This window comes from Macadamia integrifolia, chromosome 8 (assembly GCF_013358625.1).
Source record: "Macadamia integrifolia cultivar HAES 741 chromosome 8, SCU_Mint_v3, whole genome shotgun sequence".
Classification (NCBI taxonomy): domain Eukaryota; kingdom Viridiplantae; phylum Streptophyta; class Magnoliopsida; order Proteales; family Proteaceae; genus Macadamia; species Macadamia integrifolia.
The window spans coordinates 9,156,916-9,170,278 of NC_056564.1; the positions used below are offsets into that span (position 1 = coordinate 9,156,916).

The 13,363-nt window shown below is 38.2% G+C and overlaps 1 protein-coding gene across 1 annotated transcript; it reads right to left on the minus strand.

Annotated features, from left to right (window-relative positions):
• Nucleotides 1-3,555: 3,555 nt before the first annotated feature.
• On the minus strand, nt 3,556-12,551 carry LOC122085955 (protein SSUH2 homolog). The gene is made up of 7 exons (XM_042654584.1): nt 12,294-12,551; nt 11,996-12,208; nt 9,760-9,823; nt 9,172-9,503; nt 7,659-7,800; nt 7,220-7,345; nt 3,556-4,262 (listed from the first exon to the last, which is right to left on the minus strand). Exons 1-7 carry the CDS (start codon nt 12,319-12,321, stop codon nt 3,878-3,880), a joined length of 1,290 nt encoding a protein of 429 aa, XP_042510518.1. The 5' UTR covers nt 12,322-12,551; the 3' UTR covers nt 3,556-3,877.
• Nucleotides 12,552-13,363: the final 812 nt, after the last annotated feature.

Below are 13,363 nucleotides of genomic sequence, written 5' to 3' on the forward strand. Positions count from 1 at the left end.
ATGTTCACCGTCACTCTCCACGCGGACACCGTCATCCAAACGGGATGAATGGACTTCGAAGTCTTTGATGATAGAGAATAAGGGGATGTCGGCTGTCATCGTTGAAGGTCAAACAACATCTCTGTTCCAAATCCAATAAACAATATAGAAAAATAGAGACTTGGTGTGAGAAGTGTTAGTCTTAGCTTTTGGGCCATCAGATCGGAATTTACAGAAACACCTTCGTGTGCCTATTCCCATGTACTCATGGACACCCATGACCAAACTATTTACGAAAGAGAACGAGACATCGCTCGTCCCCATCAATGAGAATATTGTGTTAGACGCGTCTTGATGTCTCTTCGATCAATTTTGGAGCGTAGCATATGCTAGTGTCTGTCTATATCGTCTCCTTCACGTACAAATTTATTTTTAGACATTACTTATAAGACATATCAATACCAACCCCAATAGAGAAAAGTTAAAAGGGTCCTTAGTCAATATTGAAAGAAAAAGTGATATCCTCGATTATGTAAAGAGCGTAGGATCGGAATTAGGGGTATTTTTTGGTAGGTTCACAAGGGTGTAGGCCCTAGGATCAAATAATGAACTTCATTGGGTTTAGGAAAACTTTTTCCATTATGTAATCTAGTTATGGAATACCATTTTTGCCCCAAGAAGAAAACCTCCTAGGCTCCTACATGTTCGAGGGAGTGTGAAATCATTATAATTATAGTCTCAATGTAATCAACTGTGAATATATAGAAAAAATAAATAAAAAGATCAAGTCTTCTAATATCTATTGAGGTTGGAAAAAATAATCCAAACACAAAGGAAGCAATAGACACACAAAATCCATTATAGCCATTTACTATGTTCATCCTAATGCCGTTCAAAGTTATCATCATTTGCTTCATTAATATCCTTTTTTTGAGAATGGTAAAATATATTAGATGATATTAAAAAGTGAATGTAGGGCAAGAGATCGTTGCTTGATCGCATGATCTTTGCATTAGCGTGGGGACCAATGAGAATGCGTTGAAGGGCATCAACATGGATGAAAATTTTTATCCATTGGAGGTGAGGCCGTAATTTCGCATGCCCTGTATCTAAGCATAGGGGGGCGACATGACCATGAAGCTTTCTTTTTTCATAAAATTATATTAGATGATATTCTTTATATAAATAATTGTTTTATTTTACATCCCTCAAAAAGATTAATAACAAATGCAAATAATTTGAAAATATACTTAATACTGTATCATTCTCAAAAGCTGGCTCAAAATAGATTACTTTTTCTATCAAGAGTCAAGACATGGAAGGATCTCAACAATGTTTATTGTTAAAATTAAAGGCTTTTGAAAATTAATTTATGCCCCTAACTTTTAGTTGTCTTTTGCTGTAACCAAAATAAAAATGTCATTTGCTGGATCTCAATATCATTGTTTCGTGTCCAGCAACCCTGTATTCATTTCATACTTTATTTCTAGTGAATCTTCATTTTATGCTTTACTAAAAGAAAAAAAAATCATAATTTTATTCTATAGTGTTTGGCACTTGGGTCTTGTCAGCTTATAATTGGATAATTTAAAATTAGGCAGATGCTATCTATCTAAATCTATAGTAACATATTACTTTGAAACGCATTATGAAATGTTTGGCTAAAACATCCTTACCATTTTGTTGATTTGACTAATGAAATCTTCATCGAACTACTTGAGACCCAAAAGACTAAACGAAATCTTCTTCAAACTACTTGAGACCCACTAGGCAGATCTCTCTCTCTCTCTCTCTCTCTCTTATAAACATCTCATTGATCAAATTTTAATTAAAATAATAAAAGTGGCTCAAACTCTGAATGAAAATCTTGATAATATTGATGAGTTTTTTTTTTTTTTGGTAAGATAATCAAAATTCCATCAACTAGAAATGAATATAAAATACAAACTTTTTCTTAAGGGGGGTTGGTCAATTAGCAAAGACCAACATCTCAAAATTAAGAGATCAAGAGTTCAACTCTCTTGGATATGAAATAGACAAACTATTCAATTAAATTAATGAAAAAAGCCTGCTCAAGCTGCCAAGATGCCCAACATGTTTCAATCTCTGTCATTCCTTTTTGGAAAAGATCGTATTGCCCTCCTATGTGCAACCCTATGAATGGTGTATGCTACTAGCTTTCGAAAAGCCAATGGCATACCCAACTCTCTCCCTAAATTATAGTGTGGCCGCTAAGACAACAACTTATCAAAAGTACAAGCAGAAAATAAAACTATCTATCAGCCATTGCACCACTAACCCAACGCTGGCTCCTTAGGTGCCTGTTTATTATTTGCTAAAGCCCAAAAAGATCAGTCTCAGATTGGACTTGATTTTCTATTATACCTTGCTTGCGGACTTGAGATTCTTTCAAACTGGGCCTTATTTCAATGAGCCCAACCTGATATCACATGGGCAGTCCTTTTTCACCGGGTAACAGACTCTTGGTGTCCTCGATGGTTTTCTTTCATGTGTGCAACCTTGAGGTCCAAGGTTCAAGGGTTGGCGGAGGGGAAGGAGAAAAGAAGATAACAATCTTCTTCTGGTTCAAAGGACTATCAGTTGTGTTTTGTTATACCACCCTCACAGCTCTCTTATACCCATGCAGAATTTCTTCTTCAACACCAAACTCCTCTCCTTCCACCATAACCCTCACCACAAACCTTCACCCTTCTAGCCCAATACCAAGTCCAAGGTTTTATAAAAAAAAAAAAAGAATTGGTTGAAGTTGAAAATATAACATGCATCCATTCTCCTCAAGTGTGATATGGCCATAAATATTAGTTTCATGGAGGAGTGACATTATGGTGAAGAGAGAACATCTTAAGCCATGACATCTAACCTTTAGATTGGACTTAGGAAAGATATTTTGTACTTTCTAAAATAGGAGGCTCAAAGTTTTCTCAAAACGTAGAATGATCATTTTGCCCGTTCTAGAATGGGTTGCATTCTATACCGCATTCCTATGCTCAAGAACGGGAACGGTTACCAAACACTATTCTTAACACCTTAGAATCCATTCTATACTTAGAACTCATTCCAAGAACGCAAACCAAACACATCCTTAAATTTTATTTTTTGGTCCATATGTACAATATAAACTTGTTTGACTGCTTGACCTTGAGATGAGCACTCTGTATTTTTCGGTCGAAAGATAAGCACTTTTTAATAACTAGATTCCTGCTGAGCCTGATACACCAATGGGTCCAGATTGAGAGCACCTGGTATACCCAACGGCCCTATATCACCCATAAGCAACTACAAAATTGGTTTCAAACTCTGGAGGTGGTGGTTAATGGCGATGGACAAAGAGTGGCCTAGAGAGGAGGCTAGTCACTATCTCATGTTCTGAACAGCCAACAGCATAGAATTGAAATCCACAACGTTGACAATGACATGCATCCCTAGTTTCCATCGCTAAGTTTCACTGAATAATTCAACTCAAAAGCTCTTTCAGATGCCACTGCAAACATAAACCACACCCATCTGCTCACGCTTACACATACATTCTGAAAGCTGATAAAAAAAGAACAGATGTAGCACAATATCACATCCACTTCTATCCAGTTCATGGGTGAGAGAACGATGAACATCTTTCAGCTGACAGAAACTGGAAGTCCCATAGAAAAGATACAGCAACAAAGGCAACACTGAAACAGAAGTTATTACAATATACACCTAATGCAAGCTGCAGTTTATAGATATAGGAAGCGTAAAATACCAGAAGAATATAACAGAAACAAGACATACAACAGAAAACAACACGTGATTCACACCCCCCCCCCCCCCCCCCACAAAAAAAAAAAGGCTGGCATTTACAAAACTGAGAAACATCATCACTTATAGATATCTGATCCATTCATAGCTTCAACCATTCCAGGCAAGGACAGAGTCCCCAACAAAACCTGGAAGGGTAATAGTCCTTCAGGTACACTTCTCTGCTGAGTCCAACTATATAGAAACTAAAAGACCGATTACGATGAACCATGGTAACACGTGTGACTGGCACAACAGAGATGGAATGCCTCTCACATATTACCCTCGCAGTGGGAGCAACAGGAGCCCTATCAGCAATAACTTCTGAGGAGAACTTGTTAAGGAAGTACGAGTCAGCAAAGAAGGCAGGAGTGCATTGGTATGCTTGCGTGTTGCACAGCTGGACCCCTCTGGCTCTGTGGAAGACCTCATCTGGAACTGAGGCTGCTCCACTTGTAGCACTTACTTTTCGGGTCATGAGTGTCTTCCTGCACAGGGACAGAGTTTTCTTCGTTTGATCAACTGAAATTTGCTTACAGAAGTAATTTCCAGAATGCAATGACTGATACATGCACTAAAATACAAGTAAACACATAATTTTAAATATTGGCTAAATTTCGCAGAGTTTCAGTCTCGGTTTAAGGGTCCTTGAAATTTGGGCCATTTTTCTGACATAATTGTAATATTTCAGATTTTGGGATTTCAGCCAAAATTTAGAGACATCTCCATTTACCTTTGAATGGCCATTTAATGTAAACTAATCCCTGTTATAATATACTTAACCTCTATATGATTGCTTAGTTTCTCATATAATTATTGTTACTTAATATATCAAAATATTTTAAAACATTGTATAATGTATTTTTATTCCTTAAGTTCTCATTTTTCCATTTATATTGGCCATATATAAGGTATAACTGTAATAAAGCTATAAAAAAGTAAGAATAAATTAAAATAAATAAATAAATAATTAGTGCACCAAAAATTGCAGGCTGAATGAAGTTAATATTTGACTAAGATTTAATTCAAGATTAAATAATAAAAAAATATAGATGAGTGAAAAGTCGCCTGGAATTTCAAATTTTGGGATATTGTCTCTGGTGCCCATACTGATCTTCCAAAATTCCGGCCTATTTAAAACCTTGGTTTAATCAGATATGTGTTTGATCCTCGCCACCAGGACAAGTACAAACAAGACATGTGTTCACAGGGATCTGGTGCATGGTTTCCATATGTATGCAAGTGTGAAAGGCTGAATTCATATCCAGTAGACCTAACAGCACATCAAACTCCAATTTTTAAAGATGTTTAATTGTGTGTTGGTTTTAAATAAGTAGAACATCTACTTTGGAATTAACTGTGGCTTTTGGTTTAGAGGAAGAAAATTTCCAACATTCACATGTTGTGAATTATGAATTTATGATGCCCATGACATATCAGTTTTTAACCAAACCAAGCATCTCTGCTTTGTCTTGGCCTTCTAGATAATAATTTTGTCTATCGATAGCATAGCTGCACATAGGATGCAAGGAGTGATGTGGCACCCTGTGCTGCACATTAGGCCAGCTCATCTCAAGTTGAGTCAATCCTGAGGCTTAGAGGCCAAAGTGTTAGTTTGGACTGGCTGGGTTGAACTGACTTCACCAAGCCCGAGCCTGAAATGCACTACATATTATAATGCAAGGTTATTTAATTCTTTATGACACGGACTATAGTACTGAGTACATGCTAGTTTAATCATTTGAGAGTACATGCTAGTATGATACTATATTATAATCCATACCTCATATTATATCTTCATATTATATTGTACTCATATGTATTGCTAAGTATACATATAATCTTCCAAACTAAGTACTACCAAAAGGGGGAAAAAGAAAACTTGAATTTAAAATTGTGTTGAATAATTCATTATTGTACTCAAACTACTCTTAGGGAGTACTTAGGATGTGTTTGGTATGTATTCCCATTCTGAGAATGCACATTCCCATTCTCCGATTGCAGAATACATTCTTGACTAAGAATGAAAATACTGTTTGGACACAGGTTTAGCCAAAGTGCATTCTTATTTTGAGAATGCATGTCAGCATTTCATCGAACAACTCGTAGGCAACCTGAGGACTCTGCTGCAAGAGTATAAGAACCTGATGAAGACAACAGAGGTTGGAGATTGGAGGAGGTATTTGCTACAAGGTACCACATCTGAGACAGTATGAGGATCTTTCCTGACGATTTGGGATCCTCTCTATTTGATTTCACTCTATGTTTGTTTTACTTGCTCTATCTTGCACAAGTGTGGAGCTCTTGATTCTTGAATGTCTCTGCAAGAGCTGACTTCTCTCTCTCTCTCTCTCTGACCCTTCAACGGTTCTCATGAAAGGGACAGTTGAGAAAAATGGAAGTATGGAAGAGATTCGTCCACCAGTTCAGGTAAGTTTCCCACTGTCAGCAGTATTTCAAGGGAAAATTTTCAAGGGACCCCATAATCCGACCGCATGGTAAGTAGAAACCTCCCTAAAACCATTGATTAGAAGAGGAGGGGGAAAAAAAAAAGTGCTGGAGAACGGTGGCAGAGTCTGAACTGGTGGAAGGTGCAGGCGATTTTGCCATCCTACTTCACATTGAGTGGTGACAGTAGTAGCTATTGAAAGGTTGCAACGATGAAGAGCAATCCAAACTTAAAACTCGTTCCATTGCAGGTGCAAGAACTTTGAAGTTTACCTTCACAGCCATTAGAGAGAGAGAGAGAGAGAAAGAGGTTTAATGGAGGGCGCCCATAAGTGCTAGGCTGTTGGATACGAAAAGGAAGAAACGATAATGAAGATGTCGGACGAAACTGGAAAGAATGAGAACGCGGAATGGGCTATTGGACCCGTTCCAGAATGGGATGCATTCTCCGATGCGTTCTAGGATCCTGGAACAAGAACGCATGCCAAACGATATGTTTGTCGTTCAAGAACGTGTTTTTGACATGGAATGCGTTTTGAGAACGCATACCAAAACGCATACCAAACACACCCTTAGTTTGCCATTAGGACTACTTATTTTTTTTGCTATAAATAAAGGGGGACATGCTCGTTAAGGCACAAGTCCAATTTTCCCAATTCTTCAAATTGTAAAGTTTGGGCTATCCTAAAAGACCAGGCTAGCCATTCGCTTGGGATGGGCCAACCATGGGCCAGCACTAAAAGTAACCCACCATCGATGAAACATCCCCTATGTCACCTTTTATTGGTCCTCAGAAAACATGTGTTCATAATTATCTTTACCTATCAAGTTTCACAGGAAGATCCTAGCTTTCAGTTGCAAGGAATTTTAGACGCACCCTCACAAAAAAGCATAAAAAGGCATGCTTTACAAAAAGGTTAATAATTCTGGAAAATCACAAAGTATTGGTAATCCAGATACATATGCACATATCTACGTCACAACAAAGTGTGCCTACCATTTGACGATGGCAATGTTGCGTGCATGCATAGATCCTCCACCTCTACATGTTTCACATTTCAATAGTCCGCGAGATCCACATGTCACACAAGGAAGCATTCCCTTACCATTGCATTTCACACATCTGCATACACACAAATCAGTGAAGGATTCCACATCAAGTCCCACTCCCAGCAGTACAGTCCTACACTATATGAACATGATCTGGCATGTAAGTTCAAAAAATCTTTAGGCAGGCAAGTTTCAACATGGTGGATTCTTCAGTACAGTTTTAGAGCTGATGTAATTATGTAAACCATGTATTCCCTGTTCTCGAAACTTAAAATTTCGGCACAGTTGAAAGTCTGGATACCTTGTGTAAACCAGGAAACACCTTAATAATGTATCTAATTAGCTGTAAATTTTGCATCAATAAAAAAGACATTAAAAATACATACATTGAGTCAGAGCCATCTTTATGAGCAAGCAAACCCCTGCCATAACATACAGGGCACTTAGTCATCTGATCTTTCTTGTAACATCCTGGTTCAGAATCTGCATTACACGTCGGACATGGAATTTCTCCTCGTCCCCCACAATCTGCAAGTTTACCATTCTAAAATTTTACTGGAGGAGTTTCAACAGCATGAACGAATATTTTTTGGGCTATAAAAGTGTATGTACTGTTACGATTGACAATGAAGAACAACAATAAGGCAACAGAAATATACATTAAAAAATGACAAGAAGAAGAAGTTAAAATGCTAGCAATTCAAAGCACCACCTTCTCACCCACTGCCACTTCTGTAAACTATTCAATGAGTCCCATCTAATAGATCTCGTAGGGGTAAAAGTCAGCCTCAGACTAATTAGAGCCATCCATACTGAAAACTTATCTCAGGACTATTTTTCATATTCTTCTGATAATCTAATATAATCGAACACTCTACCAAATATATATATATATATATATTAAAAAAATTTCAAGCCAGATTTACCAATCAAATTGTGAGGTCGGAAAATCTGAATGTGCCACACATGTAAAGAACAGGTAGGATGGCTACCTTCAACCATCTTTGTGTGAGGATGGTGTTTGATGGGTCACTAGAATTGGGGGTGTCCAAATTTTCCAAATAATGAATACTAATCAAAGCTCAAGGATACTTCTATAATTTCGAGAGGGCATTTAACCTCCACAATTAATCGAAGTTTATGACATCATAAGTGATATCCTGAGATGTGGATCCAGTGCATAGCACACTGGCTGCAGACTCTGCTTGAAGAGCAGGTGCCAGGAGTGTGGATGGTCTAAGGATCGACTCCTGTCACATGTGTAACCCCCCCCCCCTTTCCCCTCTAGTGTGCATGAGTAAAGTCCCCTTTGGCAATTCCTTAGAATGTAATAGCATAAAAAGGTGTAATCCTGAGATGTGTGAGTGTCATAACTCAAATTTATGCAAAATTTCCAAACTGCGATTGTTTGGGTAGTCCCAAAGATGCTATAACATATGAAACATGTAAGCTAAGTTAAAGTGATGAATTTAGAGTGTCTCAATAGGAGAGTAACTCCCTGGAGTTCTGGTATCAAGCAACTGTTGATCAGATGGAAGACTTTGACTTCTAATCTTGGCCATGGAAGCTGTTTCATTTTGGACAAGCTTGGAGAAGAACTTGATAGTTGATGCTACTAATATTGTAAGCTCAAAGGGCACTCAAAGGTCGATAAATAGAATGGACATGATTAGTCACCAAGGCTGTTAAATTGGATTATCCCACCAGATCAGAAAATCTGGTTCCATTTTGGCTTCAGCAACCCTTCTTACATATGAACACTACAATAAATACCTCTGGTTTTACTGGTTTTAAGTGTACCAAGGTTTTCTGTTATGAATTAAAAAAAAATTAACTAAAAATAGAGCTCGAGGCATTATAGTTTCTTAACCACAAAACCCATGGCTCCATAATCTATACCTGAGCATTTCTCAATAGCTTCTGAATGAGGGATATTAGTACGTGTTTCTTTGTGTTGTACAAATAGAAGAGGGAATTCAGATCTCAGATCCAATTCCCATAGTCCAAGTTCAGGGCCATTCTCCCTTCCATCAATTTTTCCACCAAGATAAGGCTCCATCTCTTTTGTGATTTCTCTCTCCTCAATAAAAGTTTCGAGAGTCCCAATATAAACATTGCAGTCTTCCACTGCCCGTATCTTCCAGGTCCGAGCAGGACGACTTCCCCAACAGCAACGGTGGCCTACATGATCAATGAGTAACTCCCGTATCTCCACCTCATCCAAGTTTTGCCTATCATGTAGAAAATATTGTTGATCAAGCATTTCTTACCATGTTGACCCATAGTAAGCCACAGATCAAATAAAAAACAAAAAAAAAAAAATGCCCTTTTTGCACCTCTTGTTTGTAAACTGGAAGGTCCAACATCTAGAGTTGGAAAAAAAAACTAGAGGTTGCAACGAAGAGTGATATGCAGTTAAGCTATAGGATGAACCCCAAGAAAATTCAAGCTTAAAACCAAAATACAGGCCTTAAATACCCAGCTTACCTCTGAACTTCATTTGAAGGATATCCACCAAGGCTGCCTCCATATCCACCCTGATAAACAAGAGCTTGATCCAAAAACATTGATTAACAAAGCAAGTAAGTAATGTACAAATGATGAAACATCATAGATTTTACCTATCTACAAGGCTTCTTAAGAAAAAAAAAAAAGGTTAAATTTCTCCAACTGTTCCTAAACCAAAAGAACATCTATACTTAAACACAGTTTTTTTTATAACAGGTAACAGTAGGAATGGATTCTCAACTTTCAAACAAAACATTTGCTGATCAAACACAATTCCAAACCCAAAGTAGGAAAACTGTGATGAGACCGAATGTGGAACATTAATAGCAATCCAATTAACCAAAGTTCCTTTAGGTGTTGCAGCTTATTTCTATGTATATTAAGGTGAGATAGTGCATATATTTTACTCTTGAAGGTAGAATTTGGTACATTCATCGTAGATTTCCCTTGCAATTAAATCTTCATCTTCAAGATTTATCACTTCAGATAAATATGAATCTCTCTAATCATGACACACCTTGCTTATCACAGAACTACTAAAAAGAGGAATTCCAAACTAAAAAAAAACTTCAAAATAGCAAAGTCCATCATAAATCAATAGAGTAGAAGGTATCCGACATTCCTACACAATCCACTTGGAAAGCCTTACCCATACGGCCCCGAAATAACACTGCCTAAAGTCAAGCAGGTGAGCTGCACGATCAAAATTATGGTACCGTTGTCAACCCTATGGCACCTCGGTTAATCTTCAACCAAGGCAAGCTTGGCTACCAGACATATTTCCAACATCCAACTTATGGTACTCCATCCTTGACAATGATCGGACAGGGAAAATTTCACCTCTGGTTGTGAAAAAGCCATTTTTCAGCTACAAGCATCGCACACATGGCAGGTTTTCACTCAAGTAATCCAGTCATTTCCCAATAACACCGCCGGTCATCCAGGAACCCAATATAGCAATGCAACTGAATTGCCTCACACTAAACTTTAAGACTGCAACGCATACAGGTAGCACCACCTGAGACAATTTGTCAACACTATCACCCACAAAGTGGAAGCGCACAGCAATTGTATAATCCATAAATCAACCATTGATATGGGGATAGTGCAGAATTTGAATGCCTTGCTAGTGAAACTATCTCAGTAGGCAGAGAATCCTGTATAGAAATGTTAGTTGTCCACTCTACACTAAAGCCCAATTACTCTCCAGCCACCATGCACAAAAGAACACCAAATCAATGCACATGCCTTCATCTAATGGCTAAGACACCTTGCAACAAAAAGAAGGCTGAGCACTACTCTCACCACAAGGAAGACATTAGTTCTTCAAGACCCTTACAGAAGAGAATATTCACTCCTCCAGATTCCGAGTTGGACATTTATAAAAAGTGCAACAAAGATATGCCATAACAAAACAAACCGATGATCCACCTCCTTGACAACATGAAGAGCTAACATAAACAAAAGAAACAGAGTGGATTGACAGAAAGCAGGAAGTTCTGAAAGCATCTTGAAATTTTGATGGATAATTTGTGATAAATGAGTACCTACATCTATATATATTAGCAAGCTGGGGCCATAGTGTCATACATCAACTATCTAGTTCAACACTTACACTGGCTGTCAAAATAAACAATCTCCCCCTAGCAAATTTGCACATGGAGGTAAGGGGTTTTCAATTCCCCTTGCCCTTTAATAACTAATGTCTATAATCATTCACTGAAAATGGATAGTTGCTGATGTTGTTTCCCTCCCAATTATTGCTTCAGGAATTATGAACAAGGTTGAGAATACCCACAAACAGCGGGAAACTGCCATTGTACTGTGTTCGTTGTAGATTTAGAAAGAGTAATGAATTAACATATGGGATATTCTAATTCTATCTCAATTTTCTGACATATAGCAAAGGAAGTCATTTCCAGCCAAAATAATAACGAATGGGTGTTAAGGAGGAACGCCAGTTACTTGGGTTTTACTAGAAAGTCGCTGCTTCCATAATTAAAATAGAAATCCAAAGCAAGATGACAGAGCAAGTGCAATGGTGTCTCCAAAATAAGCGGGAATTTACTCATCCGATGAACAGCATCAAACAATTATGTTGCATGTGAGTGATAAGAAACATTACTAAAATGAAATTCTCAATCCAAAAAAGAGAACGACAAAAGATCCAGTTCATCACTAAGAAAAGAATATGAATTCAGTCTTGAAGGGGTACCATTTGGATCGGGTTCCGGCGAACTAATCAAAGGGGCGTGGATGGAAGGCGGATAGTGATCAGAAGACGATACCGCCGATCGAATTTCTTCAATGCTTACTTCCGCTCCCGCCACGTAAGGATAGGGGAGTACGGAACCAGTTCTTCCTAGGTATTGATATGAAACCCATTTCTCCTTCTCTTTCCCTCCGACTTCTCCGTCTTCCAATTGATCTGAAAAAAGAAAATTATTAGGATGCACTGGAAACTGCTAATTACGAGAAACAATAAAAGAGAAAATAATCCAAATGAAGTCAACCTGCCGGTGCCAGTAGAGGTTCTTCCATTCTCACAGTGTCTACGCTGGACCGTCGGGACTCGGGTGTGGGGGGAGGAATGTTGGTGGTGATATAGAGATGGTCATGGCAAATATATAGAAATGGTTATCTTCGTCTGTAAGGAAATTTATCGATAATAAATGGTAATAGGACTATAGGAGGCAAACAAACACGGGAGTTGTGGTGATCCTTGAAACGAGAGAAGCCTCCACTCATCCGATCGTTTTCACCGTTTTGAAATTTGACTCAACCTTTCACACTTTGCAGATTGTTGGCAGTTTCCCTCTTCCCTCTCTCCGTTTCTATCCTCTCTTAGGCGAGGGCCAGCCCAACCTAGGGCTGGGCTGGGCTTGTCGCATCCCTAATCTAACCCCTGTCTTATGGCCCAATAGGCTGATACATGGGTAATTATTTTCATAAGAATATTTTTTTTTATTATTATTATTATTTTAGAAAATATTTTATTCATAATTAGTGTGAATCTTCTCTAACAACTAGGGCTGCAAGAGTGCCGGGTTGGGCCAGGTTTCTTAAAACCCAAGTCCAAGCCTGAGTCTCATTAGTTGGGTCAAAGTGCACCTTGGACCCTACTCAAGGCCTAGAAAATTCAAACTGGGCCCAACACTGTAGGGCTCAGCCCTAGCCGGGATGTCCTTAATTGGCCCTGACCTTGGTTTGTCATTTAGGGCTAGAATACCATGACACTGACCCTGACCCTGAGCCTGACCTGCCTGAGCTTAACCCTACAAAATATAAAATAGCTAAAAATTCATTTGATTTGCATCTAGATCCGTTGGAATTGGTAAGTAAAATAAAAATTATATTTAACAACATCATTAGATTATAAATTAAAGTAGTTTATACAACCATGGTGGATAGTGATTATTAAACTTAAAAATTGACCATCGAACACTTAATAAAGTAGGGTAAAAAATCAGGGTTGGGCTCATTGTAGCCAGCGGGCCGTAGCCATCAACCCTTTATTAAACTTAAAAATTGGCCATCGAACACTTAATAAAGTAGGGTAAAAAATCAGGGTTGGGCTCATTGT

Coding starts and splice junctions, on each gene's coding strand:
- LOC122085955 (XM_042654584.1), bottom strand. CDS start 12,321: ATGGAAGAACCTCTACTGGCACCGGCAG. Junction 9,824..11,995: donor GCCGGAACCCGATCCAAATG/GTACCCCTTCAA, acceptor TTTTGGATCAAG/CTCTTGTTTATCAGGGTGGA. Junction 9,504..9,759: donor CCTTCAAATGAAGTTCAGAG/GTAAGCTGGGTA, acceptor TCTACATGATAG/GCAAAACTTGGATGAGGTGG.